This window comes from Hordeum vulgare, unplaced genomic scaffold (genome assembly GCF_904849725.1).
Source record: "Hordeum vulgare subsp. vulgare unplaced genomic scaffold, MorexV3_pseudomolecules_assembly, whole genome shotgun sequence".
NCBI lineage: Eukaryota > Viridiplantae > Streptophyta > Magnoliopsida > Poales > Poaceae > Hordeum > Hordeum vulgare.
In genome coordinates this window covers 1-19579 of record NW_025422708.1, presented here as the reverse complement: position 1 = coordinate 19579, position 19579 = coordinate 1, and the positions used below count along the sequence as shown (strand labels likewise).

General features: G+C 36.3%; 3 protein-coding genes and 4 non-coding genes across 7 annotated transcripts; 1 reads left to right on the top strand and 6 right to left on the bottom strand.

The window, feature by feature from the left end:
• Positions 1 to 1421: 1421 nt before the first annotated feature.
• Positions 1422 to 2760, bottom strand: LOC123423041 (ATP synthase subunit a, chloroplastic). Its single transcript, XM_045107777.1, has one exon. It carries the CDS (start codon positions 2363 to 2365, stop codon positions 1505 to 1507), a length of 861 nt encoding a protein of 286 aa, XP_044963712.1. The 5' UTR covers positions 2366 to 2760; the 3' UTR covers positions 1422 to 1504.
• Positions 2761 to 2851: 91 nt separating this feature from the next.
• On the bottom strand, positions 2852 to 7999 carry LOC123423034 (DNA-directed RNA polymerase subunit beta''). Its single transcript, XM_045107771.1, has one exon. The coding sequence runs from the start codon at positions 7981 to 7983 to the stop codon at positions 3550 to 3552; it is 4434 nt and encodes a 1477-aa protein (XP_044963706.1). The 5' UTR covers positions 7984 to 7999; the 3' UTR covers positions 2852 to 3549.
• A 1533-nt stretch (positions 8000 to 9532) lies between these two features.
• On the bottom strand, positions 9533 to 14857 carry LOC123423035 (DNA-directed RNA polymerase subunit beta). The gene has a single exon (XM_045107772.1). It carries the CDS (start codon positions 13507 to 13509, stop codon positions 10279 to 10281), a length of 3231 nt encoding a protein of 1076 aa, XP_044963707.1. The 5' UTR covers positions 13510 to 14857; the 3' UTR covers positions 9533 to 10278.
• On the top strand, positions 14675 to 14745 carry TRNAC-GCA. The gene has a single exon. It is a non-coding gene; the product is annotated as a tRNA-Cys (tRNA).
• Positions 14858 to 17157: 2300 nt separating the features above from the next.
• On the bottom strand, positions 17158 to 17231 carry TRNAD-GUC. Its single transcript has one exon. It is a non-coding gene; the product is annotated as a tRNA-Asp (tRNA).
• A 358-nt stretch (positions 17232 to 17589) lies between these two features.
• On the bottom strand, positions 17590 to 17671 carry TRNAY-GUA. The gene has a single exon. It is a non-coding gene; the product is annotated as a tRNA-Tyr (tRNA).
• A 650-nt stretch (positions 17672 to 18321) lies between these two features.
• On the bottom strand, positions 18322 to 18393 carry TRNAT-GGU. The gene has a single exon. It is a non-coding gene; the product is annotated as a tRNA-Thr (tRNA).
• Between the last annotated feature and the right edge of the window lie 1186 nt (positions 18394 to 19579).

Below are 19579 nucleotides of genomic sequence, written 5' to 3'. Positions count from 1 at the left end.
ACCCTTTTCTTATTTATCCGAAAAATACTAAAAAATATTCTAAAGTGCAGCCGGATAGATCCAATCTATTCTTGAAATAGACAACTCGCACACACTCCCTTTCCAAAAAAAATCAAAACACCAACCACTACAGTTAGATTTATTAGATTTGTTGCTAAAATATCGGTATTAAGCCCGAAACTGCCAGCGGATGGCCAGTGAGCTAAAAAAACGAAAGAATGGGTTACATTTTTCATATGCTCTCCTCTTATAGATAGGACGAACAAAGAACAAAGTTTTTCGATCACTTACTTCGCTCGCCCTTTTTTGATCGGTTTTTTTAATGCAAATAGATTCAATCTAGTAATTTCTTTTAGATTAAGTCTTAGGTCTTGTTTGACCGGTGAAAGGCTTCCTTTGTTGAAATGTTCCGTTCCCAAAATTCCTAAAATAAAAGGAAAAAACTTTCCACTTTCCTAAACTAAGGACGGGAAATAAGAAGGCGAGCATATCTTCTAAATTAATCATACTCAACTCAGCCCTTCCTAGAATGCGGTATTATCTGTCCCGATAAATAGATAATTCCAGGAGTAATAAATAGGAGTAAATTAAATAAAGTATTGATATAATTGGAATTGCGGAAGCAAATACCAATTTACTAAAAAAAGAAAAAAGTATCTAATCGAAATCGAAAGAACTTTTTTTTTTAGGATTAAACAAAAGGGTTCGCAAATAAAAGCGCTAGTGCCACAACTAGTCCATAAATTGTTAAAGCTTCCATAAAAGCTAGACTAAGCAATAAAGTACCTCGTATTTTACCTTCTGCTTCTGGCTGTCTCGCAATACCTTCTACAGCTTGTCCTGCAGCAGTACCTTGACCAACTCCAGGTCCAATAGAAGCAAGCCCTACGGCCAATCCAGCAGCAATAACAGAAGCAGCAGCAATTAGTGGATTCATGGTGAGTAGTTCCTCGTGTCAAAAAAAAAGAAATGGTTAAGGATACAATCAACCAAAAAATTCTTACTTCTAAGCTCTATTGGGGAGAAGTAAAGTAACTAAAAAGTACAAATTGAAATCAAATTGAAATGTGAATTGTCCGAACTACATAGAAGGGAATTCTATATCCATATATCGGATTAGATAATGAATCTAACCTAGGAATATATAATATAATATCAATATCCTATATACATTTGTTTCTTCTATTTTGTTTGCATATTTTCTCATTTTCTATTGAATCGGATTCTAAAATCATTGCTTAAAGTGGAAACCCGCATAAAAGAGGACTCCACTTATAGATATTAAGGATATTTATTATAGTATAGATCTAGCCTGACTCCACCCTCCTTAATGCATATATACTTTGAAAATTCCATAATATAGTCTATTCTATTCTCTCTCCTACAACTCTAGGCTATATATTCATACGCATTTCTAACTATTGCAACCAAGCAGATTATCTGGAACCATGCATGAATTGAGCTAAGCTGAAAAAAAAAATACTATATTCCAAAACTAGTCAATTCAATGATGACCCTCCATGGATTCACCTATATAGGCTGCGGCTAATGTTGCAAAAATAAGAGCTTGAATACCGCTTGTAAATAATCCAAGAAACATGACCGGTATAGGGATTACTAAGGGGACTAAAGAAACAAGAACAACAACGACTAATTCATCCGCCAATATATTCCCGAAAAGTCGAAAGCTAAGCGATAATGGTTTTGTGAAATCTTCTAGGATGTTAATTGGTAAAAGGATTGGGGTTGGTTTAATATATTTCTCGAAATAGCTCAATCCTTTTTTGCTAAGACCAGCATAAAAATATGCCGCTGACGTGAGTAAAGCTAAAGCAACAGTAGTATTTATATCATTCGTGGGCGCTGCTAATTCCCCATGGGGTAACTCTATAATTTTCCAAGGTAAAAGAGCACCCGACCAATTTGAAACAAAAATAAAAAGGAACATAGTTCCAATAAAGGGAACCCAGGGACCATATTCTTCTCCAATCTGAGTTTTGCTCAAGTCTCGAATAAACTCAAGGACATATTCAAAAAAATTCTGCCCGTCGGTCGGGATGGTTTGTGGATTCCGAACAGCTATGACAACTGAACCTAGCAAGATAGTAATTACGACCCAAGAAGTGATGAGTACCTGGGCATGAATTTGAAAACCTCCTATTTGCCAATAGAAGTGTTGGCCTACTTCTACACCCGATATATCGTATAACCCCTTGAGTGTTTTAATGGAACAAGGTATAATATTCATATTGTCCTCTGATAAAAATTGAACTTCAAAAAAGGAATTCTTTTGATTCAACCATCTCTTTCTCAACTCAGCAACTTGAACTATTAATTTGATATTTAGGATACCAAGAAAGCACATCAGATCATAATATATATCAATACCCTCTAATATATATCAATATTCCCCTTCTTTTTTCTATGCAAAACAAATTCTATGCAAAAAAAGATATAGTAAGTCATTCCATAAATCTACGCAGTTGTCCAAGAATTCACTATATATTCTTAATCAACGATTTCTTATATAGAGAGAACGGCCCTCACAAATTGAAAATACTAATTTGTTAAGAATCAATCGAATTGAAGTCATAGTGTCATCGTTGGCTGGAATCGATATATTCGCGAGATCCGGGTCACAATTTGTATCGACTAAAGAAATAGTAGGAATTCCCAAAATGGCACATTCCCGAAGAGCTATATACTCTTTTTGCTGATCAAGGACGATCACAATGTCTGGCAATCTCGTCATATATTTGATCCCGCCGAGATACCTTTGTAAGGTAGATAATTTTCTCTTCAAGATTGCCACATCTCTTTTTGGGAGATGGTGGAATTTTCCCATTTTTTCTTCCGCTCTTAAGTCTCTAAATTGAGAAAGTCTAGTTTTCGTAATCGACCAATTCGTTAACATACCACTGAACCACTTTTTATTAACATAATGACAACGAGCCCTTATTGCAGCTGATGCTACTAAATCTGTTGCTCTTTTTTTGGTACCAACAATTAAGAAACTTTTTCCCTGACTTGCTGCATCAAAAACTAAATCACAAGCTTCTGATAAAAAACGGGCCGTTCTAGCGAGATTTATAATATGAGTACCTTTACGCTTTGCCGAAATGTAAGGGGCCATTTTAGGATTCCATTTCTTAATACCATGACCAAAATGAACTCCTGCTTCTATCATCTCTTTCAAATTAATGTTCCAATATCTTCTTGTCATTTTTTCCACACTTCCTTTTTTTTTCATCCTAACATTCCATTACGGAATTTATTTCTTTTTGAAGATTAAGAAAGATCCGAAATAGCTTGAAATAAATAAAATAATAATTGTTCTGAGAGAACCTTGTACTAAGAGTTGGCCATTGATACATTGATACATGGTATAAACAAAACCTTAATTTAATGAATTAACTGACTTGTTTTACTTATTAAAATAAAAATCTTAAAAATCTAAAATTTAACCTGTTAGTGTTCTAAGTTCAAAAGTCTAGTAAAGTAAAAAATATGTTTTATGTATCCTTAGGGTTAAATGTTAAATGGGGGTTTTTATGTCTCATAAAAATTGTTTGTTACGTCAGAATCTGAAGAAACTAATTCTGTATGGAGAAACAAAAAATCTCTCATTTCCGACGCGAATAGATTTTTTTTTTTTATTTCGAAATAAAGGTTCTTGTCTTGTGGGGAACGATGCACAAATTTTTGGAATCCGGTACCAACAGGTATAATCCCCCCCAGAACTACGTTTTCTTTCAAGCCTTTCAACCAATCAATGCGACCTCGTAGGGCAGCTTTTGCTAAAACTCGAGCAGTTTCTTGAAAACTTGCTTCAGATATGAAACTTTGGGTATTCAGGGAAGCCCTTGTTATTCCCAATAAGATTGCCCGATAATAGATCGATTCATCCAAAGCTCGCCCTGCTCGTTCCGCTCGCAATAGTCCGATTAATTCCCCAGGCGAAAAAACATTAGACATTCCATCTTCGGAAACCCGCACTTTTGATGTTACTTGGCGTATAATAATCTCTATATGTCTATTATGGATCTGTACCCCTTGGGATCGATAAACCTTTTGGATTTTATTAACCAAAGAAATACGACTTTGGGCTATGGTTAGCTCAGCTCCAATCAAGAATCCCCAAGGGACCCCAAGAATTCTTGGTATACGCTCATTCCAATCCTCAATTCTCCTTTCGAGATTGGGGGATAATGAATCAATTGAACGCGCTTCAAAGATTTGTTCCACTTTTGGAAGACCTTGCGTTATGTCACTAGATCTCGATTTTTCATATATAAACGTAACTAACCTATCTCCCTTGTAAAGGATTTCTCCATAATGACCATTAACAGTTGCTCCTGTAGTGGCCAAATAAGGTTTAGCTGCTCTTATAACAAAGGAATCCATATTTACACTGAAAATTTGACCAGATTTTTTTATGTGCGATTTAAATAGACATACATTTTCACAAATAAATTGTCCAAGGTGAATTATTGCCAATGTCTCTTCCCAAGAATCATGATGGACAAAGTGACAATTCAAAAGGAATGGATCCAACATTATGTTACTATCGAAATTGGAAATCCTTTTATTTTCATCTATTAAAGAGTATTTAAGTTCTTGAAGTACTTGGAAGGTTTGTTTCAAATTGTCAACGAACAAATATTTTTTTAGCAGGATTTTATTATGCGTTAGTAAATAGTAAGATGAAGAAAAATGCGATATACTAGCTACAATAGCCCCTAAGGGCCCAAAAATTTCTAGAATAGGAATTCTAGGATTCCATTCTTTTATCGCATTGGGATGTTTTGAATTCTTGAATAAACCAATTCGAGAACAGTTGGATGCCGACAAAATCATCAAAGATTGGTATTCTTTATTTCGATTCAACAAAGTGCCAATAGCTTCTTGATGTTGGCTAAGTGATTCAATCTTCGCCTTGGAATAAAAAGAATTGCTATTGGCGCGATCTAACCTATTATGGGGAGTCGGTCCTCCACTTGTCCTATCATACCTTTTTCGTGTATACGAAATAGTGGACTTGACTAACTCAATTCTTAGGAAATCGCGAATAAGATCATTTGCTCTTACCTCAACAAGGGAAGCACCAGCCTTTTCTTTTTCTTCTTGTTCCCAATTCACTACTAAGCAAGTTCTAACAAATTGACTATTTGTGTGATAAATTCTTTGAGTTAACTTGCTATTTTCATGATAAATAAAATTGACAAGTCGAATTTGGAGATTATTTTCTTCTTGCAAGAGATCCTGCGGGAAAAGTGTTGCTAAATTTCTTCCTTCGTCCATTTCATATGCCACTGTAGGGCGAACGGAAACAAAATACTTTTCCTTGCTCTTGAGAATTTTTTTCCGTTGAACATAGACCCAATTTTTCTTTTTTTTTGATTCCTTAGAATCTTTTTTTTGTCTTTCTGGCGGTATCAAACACCCACCTAATATCTTATCTGCCTCTTCAGGAAAATGAATATCTCCGGAAAATATTTTGAGTTCCGTATGGCTTTTTTTTCTCTTCACTCGGACCAGTCCGCCTAGTCCACTTCTTGTATTTTTTGTGAGTTGTGTATCCACTCCAATAATACTATTGTCAAGTATCTTTAGGGATGAAGATCTCGGCAAGATATGAAGTTCTTGAAGAATGAAAAAAAACCGATCTACTTCTTTTTGGTATTTTAGACTAAATTCTTTTGTTCCTCGATGCTCAATCAAACCCTCTTTTTTTAAGATGGAATCTTCCTCTGGGCTCTCGTATTCGTCCTCTGAGTCTTCTTCTGAGTCTTCCTCTAAAGTACCATATTTTTCCTCGCCGCTTTCCCCGGGGCTGCCATATTCGTCTTCTGAGTCTTCTTCTAAAGTTCCATATTCGTCCTCTTGGGTCCTATATTTGCTCTCTGGGTTCCCATATTCCTCTTCTGAGTCTTTCTCTAAAGTCCTATATTCGTTCTCTGGGTTCCCATATTTGTTTTCTGGGCTCCCATATTCGTTTTCTAGGGTTTCATATTCGTATTCGTCTTCTAGGATTCCATATTTAGATTCTTCTAGGGTTTCATATTCGTCCTCTCGGGTCCTGTATTCGTGTTCTAGGGTCTCATATTCCTCTTCTGAGTCTTCCGCTCGAGTCCTATATTCTTCTTCTAGGGTCCTATATCTAAATTTAACAATTCCTGAACCCTTTTTATCTTTTCTGTATCGGGGATCGTCAAAATAAGCAAAAATAGTATTTCTACGTAAAACACCCATAAAGGGGATTTCAATCGAAATCCCAAAACAGGATATTAGTTCTTTCTCTTGTTCTTGATGATATTGTAATGGAATGACGAACCTATTTCTTCGCTTTTTCGCCAACAAATCTGAATTATCTTGAAAAATAGAAGGATAGATCAAATTCCAATGGCCATTGGACATGATTCGATCCGACGTTGAATAATCAAGAATTTCCCTATCTTTTTTACCATAAGTATTCATTTGATCTTGATCCTTGTGGAGTGAAAAAGACGCTATACTGGATCTGCACATACTTACGGATAATATCCATAAATGGCTTGTTTTTGGTAATCGACGAAGATTACCATATTGATATTCGGGCGCATGGTAAACATCAGTACTCCAGTGCATTTCGCCGTCTGATTCAGAATAAATATGCTTTTGTACCCTTTCTTTAAAATGTAAAGTGGACGTTCCGGCACGAATCTCCGCAATTACTTGTTCAGATTTTACATATTGATCATTTTGCACTAGAATCAAGCTTTTTGAGGGAATATTCACACTATATAGAATATCTTGACTCTGAATAGTTACATGCAAGTCTATATAACATAGAAAAGCAGGCTGTCCATGACGGGTACGTGTGGGGTGAACCAAATTCTCATTGAATTGGATTTTTCCATTCGAAGGGGATCGTACAAGGTCGGCAGTACCCCCTGTGAATACTCCGCCAGTATGAAAAGTTCTTAATGTTAGTTGAGTCCCTGGCTCCCCAATTGATTGACCCGCAATAATACCTACGGCTTCTCCCAATTCCACCAGATCACTATGAGTAGGACTCCGGCCATAGCATAATTGACAGATCCAAGAAGTGCTTCGGCAAGTAAAGGGGGTTCTAATATATATTGGTTGTGCTCGAAATGGTTGTGCTCGAAAGGCAGTTATGAATCGATTGACTAATCCAATTCCAATATCTTGATTTCGCGCGGCAATGCATCGTGAACCGATATATATATCGTCTGCTAATACACGACCAATTAGTGTTTGGACAAAAAGTTTTTCCGTCATCCCATTTTGAGGACTTACAGAAATACCTCGGATAGTACCACAATCTCTTCTACGCACAATAATATGTTGAACTACTTCAACAAGTCTACGTGTAAGATATCCAGCATCTGCTGTTCGTACAGCAGTATCTACAACCCCTTTGCGGGCTCCATAGCAGGAAATTATATATTCTGTCAAAGAAAGTCCCTCGCGTAAATTGCTTTGAATAGGTAAATCAATCATTTGTCCTTGAGGGTCCGACATTAATCCTCTCATACCTACTAATTGGTGTACTTGAGATGCATTTCCTCTGGCTCCTGAAAAAGACATTAGATAGACTGGATTAGAAGGATCCGTTATCCGAAAATTTGAATTCATTTCTTGTTTCAAATATTCACTTGTCGCATACCATATCTCAACAGATTGGCGTAATTTTTCTACCGCGTGTACAGCCCCATAATAATAGTGTTTCTCCAAAAGAAAACTCTGTTGTTCCGCGTCTTGGACTAACCATCCCTTAGAGGGTATTGTTAAAAGATCCTCGATTCCTAACGAAATCGATGTAGTAGTGGCTTGATAGAAGCCCAGAGTCTTTAGTTGATCCAGTATATGGGATGTATATCCCATTCCAAAATGATCTATTAATCTGCTAATAAGTCGTTTCATACCAGTTCCGTCTATCTCTTTATTATGAAAGACCAGATTGGCCCGTTCCGCCATACATAAGTACCCCCTTTTCGGCTGAGTAGGATTCGACAATTGCTGAGTAGGATTCGACAATGGGCCTGAGTCAGTGATTCGAAAATTTAATTAACTTAATTGCCTCAATCTCAATCTGGATTCGCGTGGCAAATAATGATGATACTAGGGAAATCGGAATGCCCCCCGAAAGCAAAGGGGAGGGGCATCGCCGAATCTAACTTTCTTGTTTAGGTAGTGTATGAATAGGCCTGACTAAATCCTTGTACGGCTTCCTCTATTTCTCTATAAAAAGAAATATGACCAAGAGTGGTTCGAATGTATATCGAACGAATTTCTTTTTTTCTATTTCCCATTATTAGATAGTGAGCATAAATCTCATGATAAGTCCCCAAAGATTCATATTGAATTTCAATCGGAACTTCTCTTGACCCAATGACGCGTTGATCCAGGTTCCATCGTAGCCACAAGGGACTATCTAAACTGATTAGTTTTTGTCTATAAGCTCCCAGTGCATCATAAGAACTAGAAAAATGGGGTTCTTTATCTTTCCTATACTTAGAATTATTATTATTGTAATTGACTTTTAAATTTGGATAGTTTCTGAAACTATTATATCTATTTGCACAAATACCTCGACGCTTTCCAATTGTTAATACATAAAGCCCGATAAGCATGTCTTGGGTTGGTACGCAAATAGGATCCCCAATAGCAGGAGATAAGAGATTCATATGAGAAAACATAAGTAAACGGGCTTCCGCCTGAGCTTCCAAGGATAAAGGTAGATGAACAGCCATTTGATCTCCATCAAAGTCTGCATTGAAACCCTTACACACTAATGGGTGTAAAGAAATAGTACGCCCCTCTACTAAAGTGGGTTGAAAGGCCTGTATGCCTAATCTATGCAGAGTAGGTGCTCTATTTAACAGTACAGGATGTCCCCGCATAACTTCTTGAAGTATTTCCCATACAATGGGTTCCTTTTCCCAAATTTTCCTTTTAGCAATCCTGACATTAGAAGTGGCGCGTTTCGTGATTAAATCGCGAATTACAAATAGCTGAAAAAGCTTTATTGCTATCTCTAGAGGTAATCCACATTGATGTAATGAAAGCGAAGGACCCACAACAATGACAGAACGCCCCGAGTAATCGACCCGTTTCCCAAGCAGAGTCTCGCGAAACCTTCCCTCTTTACCTTCAATTACATCTGAAAGTGATTTGTATACTTTATTGTGACCATCCCTCGTCGGTTGCCCGCGGGACCCACTATCAAGAAGTGTATCCACGGCTTCTTGTACCAATTTTTCCTGGCACATTACTAAATCTGCTGGCGCTAATTCACTTCTTTTTAATAGATAGGCAAGATTGTTGTTCCGACGGATAACTCTCTTATAAAGTTCATTAATGTCTGAAGTCACTACTTTATCTCCAGACCTATAAACAATAGGTCTCAATTCGGGAGGAAGAACCGGTAATAAGCACAAAACCATCCATTCTGGTTCTACATTTGTTTGAATAAAATGTTTCGCCAATTGCATGCGTCTAATCAAAAAAACTTTTCTTATTCGTCTTTTTCTATCTTCCCACTCATCTCCACTATACCCCTCGTCTTCTAATTCCTTCCATTCGACCAAAGAATTCTCTATAATAATTCGCAAATCCAAATCTGCTAATTGTTCTCTAATAGCACCTGCTCCTGTCGCAATTTCCCGATTTCGAAATGTTGCAAAGCCTGGGGTAGAAAAAAAGGGAGAAATGCTGTGGTTACAGGATGCAATTTCCTCTTCGAATAAACCTCGTAATCGTAAAAAAGTGGGTTTTTTAGTGCTGGGCCTAGCAAAAGAGAAATCGCCGTATACTAGGCCCTCCAACTTCTTAAGAGGTTTATCTAAAAGATTCGCGATATAACTAGGAAGACCTTTCAAATACCACACATGAGTCACGGGACATGCGAGTTTGATGTATCCCATTTGATATCTTCGTATCCGAGAATCCACAAATTCTACCCCGCATTTTTGGCAAAATCTTTCGTCTTCGTTTTCAGCTCCGCTCGCTCGAGAATTGCCACAACCGCAAATCCCGCTTTTTATGGGTCCAAAGATTCTTTCGCAAAACAATCCATCTTTTTCTGGTTTATCGGTTTTATAATGAAAAGTAGAGGGCCTTGTGACTTCGCCAACGGCTTCTCCATTAGGTAGGTTTTTGTTAGCCCAAGCCTTTATTTGTTGAGGGGAAACGAGTCCAATTTGAAGTTGTTGATGTTTATATTGGTCAATCATAAAATAGAAATAAGAAAAGAATTTATATTTATTCCGATCAAACTTCCTCCCTATTAACCTGGAAGTTCTTTTCAGATACAAGGAAATGATTCAGTTCTAGAGCCAAAGATCGTAGTTCTCGAACGAGCACTCGAAAAGATTCTGGAGGATCCTCATGATTAGGTATTCTTTTTCCCCAGATCGTAGCATTAAGTATTTCTTGGCGAGCTATAAGATGGTCAGATTTATAAGTAAGTATCTCTTGTAAAATATGAGCAACACCAAATCCTTCTAAAGCCCAAACTTCCATTTCTCCTACTCGTTGTCCCCCTTGCTTGGCTCTTCCTCTAACCGGTTGTTGTGTAACAAGTGAGTAGGGCCCAGTAGAACGCCCATGAATTTTCTCATCAACTTGATGAATTAATTTTAAGATATAGGACTTCCCTATTAGAACAGGTTGCTCAAAGGGGTCGCCTGTTCTTCCATCAAATATTCTGCTTTTTCCCGGGTACTCGGGTTCAAATACCCATGGATTTTTTGTTTCTTTACTGGCTTCATATAATTCTGAAAACACAAGTTTTCTTGAAGCCTCTTGCTCATATCTCTCATCAAAGGGTGCTATTCTATAATGTTTCTTTAGCAGATCCCCCGCTAATCCGAGCGAGCTTTCAAATATTTGTCCCACATTCATTCGGGAGGGTACTCCTAAGGGATTGAAGACCATATCAACGGGTGTTCCATCTTGCAAATAGGGCATATCTTGCCTAGGCAAAATTTTGGAAATGATCCCTTTATTCCCATGTCTTCCGGCTACTTTATCCCCAACTTTGATTTCACGTTTCTGTAAAATATATACACGAACCATTATGTCGAGGGGGTCCCTTTGGATCCATTTCACATCGATAACGCGCCCTCTTCCACCTATAGGTAATTTCAGAGAAGTTTCTTTTGAAGTGGAAACCTCAAGGCCGAATATGGCCCGTAATAATCCAGCTTCTGCGATATATGATGATTCGCTCGCTATCTGAGGCGTTAATTTACCTACTAAAATATCACCAGTTTCTACCCAGGATCCCAACCTAACAACTCCATTTTTGTCCAAATTGCGGAGTAAATGTTCTTCTAGATGTGGTATTTCTTTAGTGATTTTTTCAGCGGAGCCCTGGCTTGTCGTATCCGTCTGAATTTCATATTTCCGGATGTGAAAAGAGGTATAAATATCCTCATATACCAAACGTTCGCTAATTAGTACTGCGTCTTCAAAATTGTAACCTTCCCATGGCATATAAGCTACTAATACGTTTTTTCCTAAAGCAAGTTCCCCCCCAACTGTAGCAGCTCCTTCTGCTAAAATTTGTCCTTTTTTAATGGATTTACCCCGTGGAACCCGAGGTTTTTGGTGCATACAAGTATTTTTGTTAGAGCGACGGTGGTTAACTAAAGGAATACTTATAGTCTTCCCACTACTTGATAAAAGTATCTTATGACTATCAGTAGAAATGATCTTTCCCTCGCGTTCGGCTATAACGGAAACCCTCGAATCTAGAGCTGTTTGGCGTTCCAATCCAGTTCCAACAATGCATTTCTCGGACCGAGAAAGTGGAACTGCTTGGCGCTGCATATTAGAACTCATTAAAGCCCGATTCGCATCATTGTGCTCAATAAAAGGAATGAGAGAACCCCCAATAGAAAAATATTGGAAAGGAAAAATACTTCTAACATGAATCTGTTCCCATGCAATAGTCAAGAATTCTTGGCGGTATCTAGCTGGAACAACCTGTTCTTCCTGAATACCTTGATTCAAGGACAAAGAATTTCCTGCTGCTATCATATAATACTCATCTCTATTTGGTGATAGATAAACCACCTGTCTCTCTTTTTTTTCTTTTGCTTTCTCAGCAGATATTTCATAAAACGGACTCTCTATAGATCCCCACAAGTGATCAATTCTCGCATGAATTGCTAAGGATCCAGTAAGTCCAACATTGATTCCTTCAGACGTGTCAATTGGACAAATACGCCCATAGTGACTCGGATGAATATCTCGGCTCCGAAAACTTGCGGTTCTCCCCGTCAACCCTCCAGGACCTAAACAACTCACTTTTCGCCCATGAACAGTTTGTGTCAATGGATTCGTTTGATCAAAAACTTGAGATAATGGGTATGTGCCAAAAAAGGTCTCATAAGTAGTTATTAATAAAATTGAAGTTGAAGTTGGAGTTACCAAAGTTTGGGGAGTCGGTTTCGATTGACGTATGAATACTCTACGAATAGTTTTTTGAACTGCATGTTGTAAACGACCAAGAGCCAATCCGAATTGATCTTGTAACAGATCCGCAACCGAACGAATACGTTTATTTTTCAAGTGATTCATATCGTCATCGTCAAGTATACCCGTTCCAAATTTCATTCCAATCAAATGATCCGTAGCGGCCAATACATCTCGTGGTAACAAGAATGTATTGTTCTGAGGTATATCAAGATTAAGTCTCCGATTCATATTTCGTCGACCAATCCTTCCTAATTCACATTTTTGTTGAAAAAATTTCTTTTGTAATTCCTCGCATAAGGACTCCGAAAATACCAGGTCCCCACCTACACAAGCAAATTGTTGATAAAACTCCAAAATAGCTTTTTCTTTTGACTCAATCCTCTTCTTCTCCTTAGCATTCGGGAAAGACAAGAAAATTTCAGGGTAGGAAACATTATCTAGAATTTCTCTTAGATTCGAACCCATAGCTGATGATAGAACTAGAATAGATATCTTTTGTTTTCTACTCACGCGAGCCCATATCCTTTCTTTTTTATCAATTGCTAATTCCGATCTCCCTCCCCAATCTGATATTATAGTCCCGGTGTAGATAGAAATTCCCTTATGATCTAATTCCGAGCGGTAGTAAATACCAGGACTTAGCAATATTTGATTGATCACAATTCGGTATATTCCATTTATAATAAAGGTTCCTAAGGAATTCATTATAGGAATGTTTCCGATAGAAATGGTTTGCTTTTGCACATCGAAACCAAAAATTAATCTCGCAGATACATATAATTCGGAAGAATAGGTGAGTGATTCATACACAGCATCTCTTTCTTTTATCGAGGGTTCTAGCAATTGATATCCTTTCGCAAATAATTGAAATGCAATTTCGTGATCTGGATCTTTAATTGTTGGAAACTTGTCAAGTTCTTCTGCCAAGGCTTGATTAATGAACCTAAAAAATCCCTCGAATTGGATCTGACTAAATCCGGGTATTGTGGACATTCCCTCGTTTCCATTCCGGAGCATCTTAATCTTAAGTTTCCTGTTTATCAAAGAAAAATTCCATTATCAGCTCACTCTTCATCAATCCCTACGGATTGATCTAGCAATCATGGAATCTATATTCTGTTTACTGAATCACATGAAATTCTAGGGAACTCCACATACGTATTTCATATATGTATTTCATACATATGAATAGAGACCATTTCGACGAAAATTCTAGTTTACCAGGGGTACAAATGAAATGAAAATGAATTGCTAAAATATTCCTACAAAAAAAATTATGCCACTTATACTTTATAATATTCTAATCAGATTGAATGGCAAAGATTTCTCATTTTATCCCCTTTCTATGAATGTAATAAAGCCGTAATATAATACACTAGAAAGTTTTACTTTACTTCGATTTAGAATAGCGTGCTTACTTTAATTTCTAAAAATAATTTGAGGGTTCTTTTTTATTTCGGATCGGAGTAGTATAATTGCTAGAAAATTAAGTATTTCATTGTGGAATTCTAAAATAAAGTAAGTCCCTTTTTTAAGTACATGCCAATCTAATTATCCACCTCTCCCCATATCCATGCTTTTCTTTTATCGTAATTTCACTTGGGTAGGCCAAGATAGTCAGGTTATACTCTAATATCAGAGCAAATTTCCTTTTTTTATTCAAGATATTTAATTTAATACTTTGAAAAATTAAAGCACGATTCCCCATAGAGATATGTACATAAAGGGGATCTTTGGATAATAATGCTGCTCGGACCTAAAGTTCACCTATACACGGATTAAGCATAAAGCCATAATATTTTATTATGCCATTGAAATTGAAGGGGGGGAGATAATACCGATTTAAGAGTAGTTCACTACTGCAATTCAAAAAAGAAAGAGAATTCTAGTTAATGGTTCCAATTTGTTCTGAATTTTGCAGCCTGTGACTAGAAATCCACTTTTCTTCTTTTTCATCTCAATAGAAAGAAATGGGAAGTTTTATTGTGTTAGCAATGTATGTTTTAAGATAGAATCTATCGAGGAGAATAATCGAAACTGGATCAAAAAAAGCAGGAGTATCTTTTTTGAAAAAGATTGGAAAAAAGTAAGTTTAATTATATTCAAAATAAAAGAAAGGGGCTTTTCGTAAGAAAACGTGGATGAATACTTGCTGTTTTCTAGATTTTCGATCGGATTTTTTGGCGGCATGGCCAAGCGGTAAGGCAGGGGACTGCAAATCCTTTATCCCCAGTTCAAATCTGGGTGCCGCCTGATCAATAAAATACTTAGGTTTTCTAGTACTGATCGAATTCAATCAATTTTTACTTCGCATAAGTTCGGGCAAGAGAGTAACTAAGCCTGCCGATACTGGGTTTAGAGAAACCATACCATAGTTCTATCCTTAAACTAGGGTTAGGGTTTGTTTTGGCGGTAGTGGCCAAAATGGTTATCAATAGGGGTGAGGTAGTGTTTCCTTATTCTTTTATTATATGAATTTGAATTGGTTCTTAATTGATTCGATTTGAGAATTTTTAAATACGAGGATAAGATGTCAGAAATCTTGGTATCCAAAGAAAGGTCCCTAAGGGGCATTCTTCTCTTTTTCAATCTAAGATTCCAGAAGGGACTCCACGAAAGAATATCAAGACTTCCTAATTATCATACATTTTTTTATCGTACATCTTATGTGACCTACATACACTAGAGTAACAAAAGGAATAAAAAATCTTCCTATTCCCGCTTCTTCTATTCAGGACATCATTCCCGTACTCTTTCTTTTTTAAGGTAAGGAAAAAAGGGCTTTATAGTATCGTATTTTTAATGCTCTCTAATTCTACAAGAATTCCTATAAGAATTTGTTAGGAGTAAATTCCTTGAACTGATTGATCCATGGCCTTAGGGCAGAAGCCCTTTTTGACTCTGTACCCTTGATTCCACTATGATTATTGATCAATAGTAGAATAATCCCTTCATAGAAATAGGAGACATAATTTAGATGGATATAGTAAGTCTCGCTTGGGCTGCTTTAATGGTAGTCTTTACATTTTCTCTTTCACTAGTAGTATGGGGAAGGAGTGGACTCTAGGGATACGATACTACTAATTGATTAAGTAATCAAATTGTTGTATCAATTCTTTTTTTAATTGATCGTTTTGCATTAATTATTTTGTCAAACGTTATTCTTTAATCTTTTTCTTTAGTTTTGTTTCACTCCTGTAAGAAACTCTTGTATTGTAAGAAAGAGCCATTATACCAATTAAGAATTTCTACTAGAAATGACTAATGGTTAAAAAAAGTTCTATACATAAGAAAATTAGACTTTCTTCCACGGAACTATTCACGGCATATCACACATTTTCCATTTGTTTTATACTCTTTCTTTATTCTTAGAATAATTTTTATTCTCTTTTGAAGCATCTCGCGGGATATTTAAGCATGAAAGATTCGCTGGTTTTTTCCTTTTACTTTTTACTATAGTCTATTCTTATATTATTTTTCTTTCCTTCCATGGATTCTTTGGTCAAGAATTGTCTTCGATTTTTTTATTTTGACCTGATTGAAATTAAGTGGATGCAATGAAAAAAGAAATTGAATTAGACTACTTAACTATTTCAATCTACTAATCTATTCTATGTAGATTCAAAGATAATATAATAGAAAGACTCTAAAGTGTCGTAGAAAAAACTATATGTAGTTCTTTCTACCACACTTTAAGATTCCAACCAGATCCTTTCATTTAAGACTTGGATTTTTTTTATTTAATCCCTTTTTCATTTCTTCAATGATTAATTGGAATTCCACTTAATTATTTTGGCTGACTGTTTTTACATAAATAATAAGTAAAAAAGAAGTAGGAATTAGAATGAACAGTGCAGTAGCAATAAATGCGAGAATATTGACTTCCATAACCTCTTTATTTTTTATTTTCACAATAACTCGGGATGTAATCCCATGGAGAGGAAAAAGGGGTATCTTGTAAATTCAAGGGTAGGGCTTGCATTCTGATAATACTGAATCAATTCAATATTATGAATATCGGATCTATCAAATCAATTCATGGATGAGAGTTATATAGTATAACATAGGAAGATCCTATATCCATACTAAGACCAAAATGGGTTTTTTGATTGGATTAGGAATTCCCTCTTTTTTAATCCTTTTTTTTCTACTTTTTCTTTTCTATATCTCTAACCCACGAGCTTTCTTAATCTTATACAATTTCTCTTCCTTTTTCTTATAGTTATACATACAATTATGTATGTATTATATGAGCAACTTTCTATGGGTCACATAGACATCCAAATAAGCAGTAGAAGTGAGATGGGGAAAAGAGGTCTGAAATAAAAAGGGAATACAATTTATGTATGGATTCCGGTAAAATACCGGTACTCTATTCCATAACAGTGGAATAGGAAATTAAGATGAGGATGGTATCATCATAAAGAAAGATAGAGTAATATCCTAAAATTCTACTAATCCACATATCGTATGTGTGTCTTTCTTTATCTTTATCGATCGGGAGTAGTGAAAAAAATTCCTATACTCCTTCCCTCCCTCTTTAATGAGAGATGCAAAATAAAAAAGTGAAGTAAGGGTGCCCTATGGGTATTTGATCTTGCTCCCTGCCCCTTTTTTTTCATGGAAAAAGGAAATATGAATTTCTCCATTCATTGAACCCTAGTTCGGGACTGACGGGGCTCGAACCCGCAGCTTCCGCCTTGACAGGGCGGTGCTCTGACCAATTGAACTACAATCCCCGCGGGGTGTATGGCATACCCATTCTTAAATAGAACCATAAGAAGATTCGATTCGTCTGTCGTACTCTAAGAAATAGACGAATCATATACTACATACCCACATATTAATATTATATTATACGTGGGTATAGTGAGAGTGACATAACTAGTATGTCGTGATTTTTTATCACTAAAAATGGATAATAATCCACCCTTCAACAAGAAAAACTCTTTTGTTTGTAAGAAAGGAATGAGAGAGATATGGATTAGAAAAAAAAATCCCCTTTTTTATTTCTCTTTTATTTCTATAGATCAGACATTTTATTTTATGGGAGAAAAACAAAAGGATTTAGTTCATATTCACGAAGCCCTAGATTTTTGGGCCGAGCTGGATTTGAACCAGCGTAGACATTGTCAACGAATTTACAGTCCGTCCCCATTAACCACTCGGGCATCGACCCAGGAAGAATTTATTCTAGGGTTTTTGCTAATCTATGATTAACCTCCTTTCATAATACTCCCTACCCCCAGGGGAAGTCGAATCCCCGCTGCCTCCTTGAAAGAGAGATGTCCTGAACCACTAGACGATAGGGGCATCACTAGACGATAGGGCCATATACAACCGCTCGTGATTATACTATAATCATAGTATGAGCAGTTTTTTTGAATTGTCAATATACTCGAAAAGTATAACTAGATCCAAAGCAAAGAGTTTTTCTAACTTTTCTGCTATGTTTTCATCTAGGATTTTTTTAGTTGATGGTTAGATTAATTCATGGATCATCCTCTACCTTTTAGGGAAATTCATTTTAAATGTATAGAATAAGAATGGATTACTAAAAGGGATTCTAGATTAGTTCAGTACAGGTAGTTATTTTATTGATCTAAGATAAGATGAAAAAGAGTCCAATTTTTTTTTTATTTCCATTCCGTGCTTCATTTAGTGTTCAGACCAAAAATGCATTCATCCCGCACTAAGTCATAAAATTCTCTAAAGAGAAAGCTTCAAAAACAAAGAAAAAAGCGAATCAATTTAGTAGAAAAGTACTCTATCAGATTCGAACCAATGACTTACGTCTTAGCACGAGATTACTCTACCACTAATTTAAAAAGCCCTTTATCGGATTTGAACCGATGACTTATGCCTTACCATGGCATTACTCTACCACTGAGTTAAAAGGGCTTTTTATTTAATTCAAAATTTGCCACTTTGATTTCCCATTATGGGTCTACTGCATAATGTACATATTATATATATATAATATATAGAGATATAGAGAGAGACATTATGTATAGATTGTATATGTATTGATATCTTGAGAGCTCAAAATAAAATTAAGAAAAAAAAACATACCCAACTCTTCTTGGTTCATGGTTTTCCGTTTCCGAAGGCTAGTAAAATAGGCGGATTCTGGAACCCCAAGGATTCAATGGTATATGGAAAATATAAGATTTCCAATCCTAGCGGGAAAAGGCAGGGAACAGATACCCAATAGGATAGGATCCTTGGGAGGAACTTTTGGTAATGGCCTTGATCCTCTATGCTATTTTTTATGTGTTCTTAGTTCTATTGAACTTTTTTGATTCTTTTAAACAAGAATCTAATAAACTAGCATTGAGTCAGTGGAAAAAAGGAGAGAGAGGAAAGTGTTAAATGGAGAGAGTCGACTAATCATAGACTTTTAGGATCTTCTTTACATCAGGTAAATCTGTCAGCCCTGTCCGTTTTTTTCTTTAAGTTACGACTCTTTAAGTTACAACTCTTTGCTTCTTACTTCTATCAAGCCATAGGGAAAGTCTATGATGAATTTGGAAAACTCATCTCACTCTTACTCTATGGCTCGGACTTAATGGGGGAAGAAAACATCTTCTATAATTTCTTTTTTGTTCAATTCTGGACAAAAAAGAAAAGGAAAAAAGGAATTTATAGGGACAGTGTTACCCCCTATATCCCCTAGTTTATATTGTAGGAATAATAAAACAATTTAGCAGTCTGGCACACTTACGTCCTCGCAAAGTAAATAATGATTATTGTAGTCGTAACCGTAGAATAGGATAGGATCCTAATCAAAATAAATACATTTGGTTCAGGCGCTATTAGCAGGGTAAGAAGAGATTTATTTTACAGACCAGAGGGAGAGGGGCTATCTAAATCCTAAAGTAAAGGCGCGCGATCGAAGTAGAAGTACCAATGGCTCAGTGTCATGAACCTTCTCCATCTGATTCAATAAGGGGGAATTAGCCTCCTTGTCAAATGGCTATCCTTGACAAAGGGTACCATTTATACCATAATATACAATGTAGCGGGTATAGTTTAGTGGTAAAAGTGTGATTCGTTCTATTAATAACTGAATTTGAAATGATATACT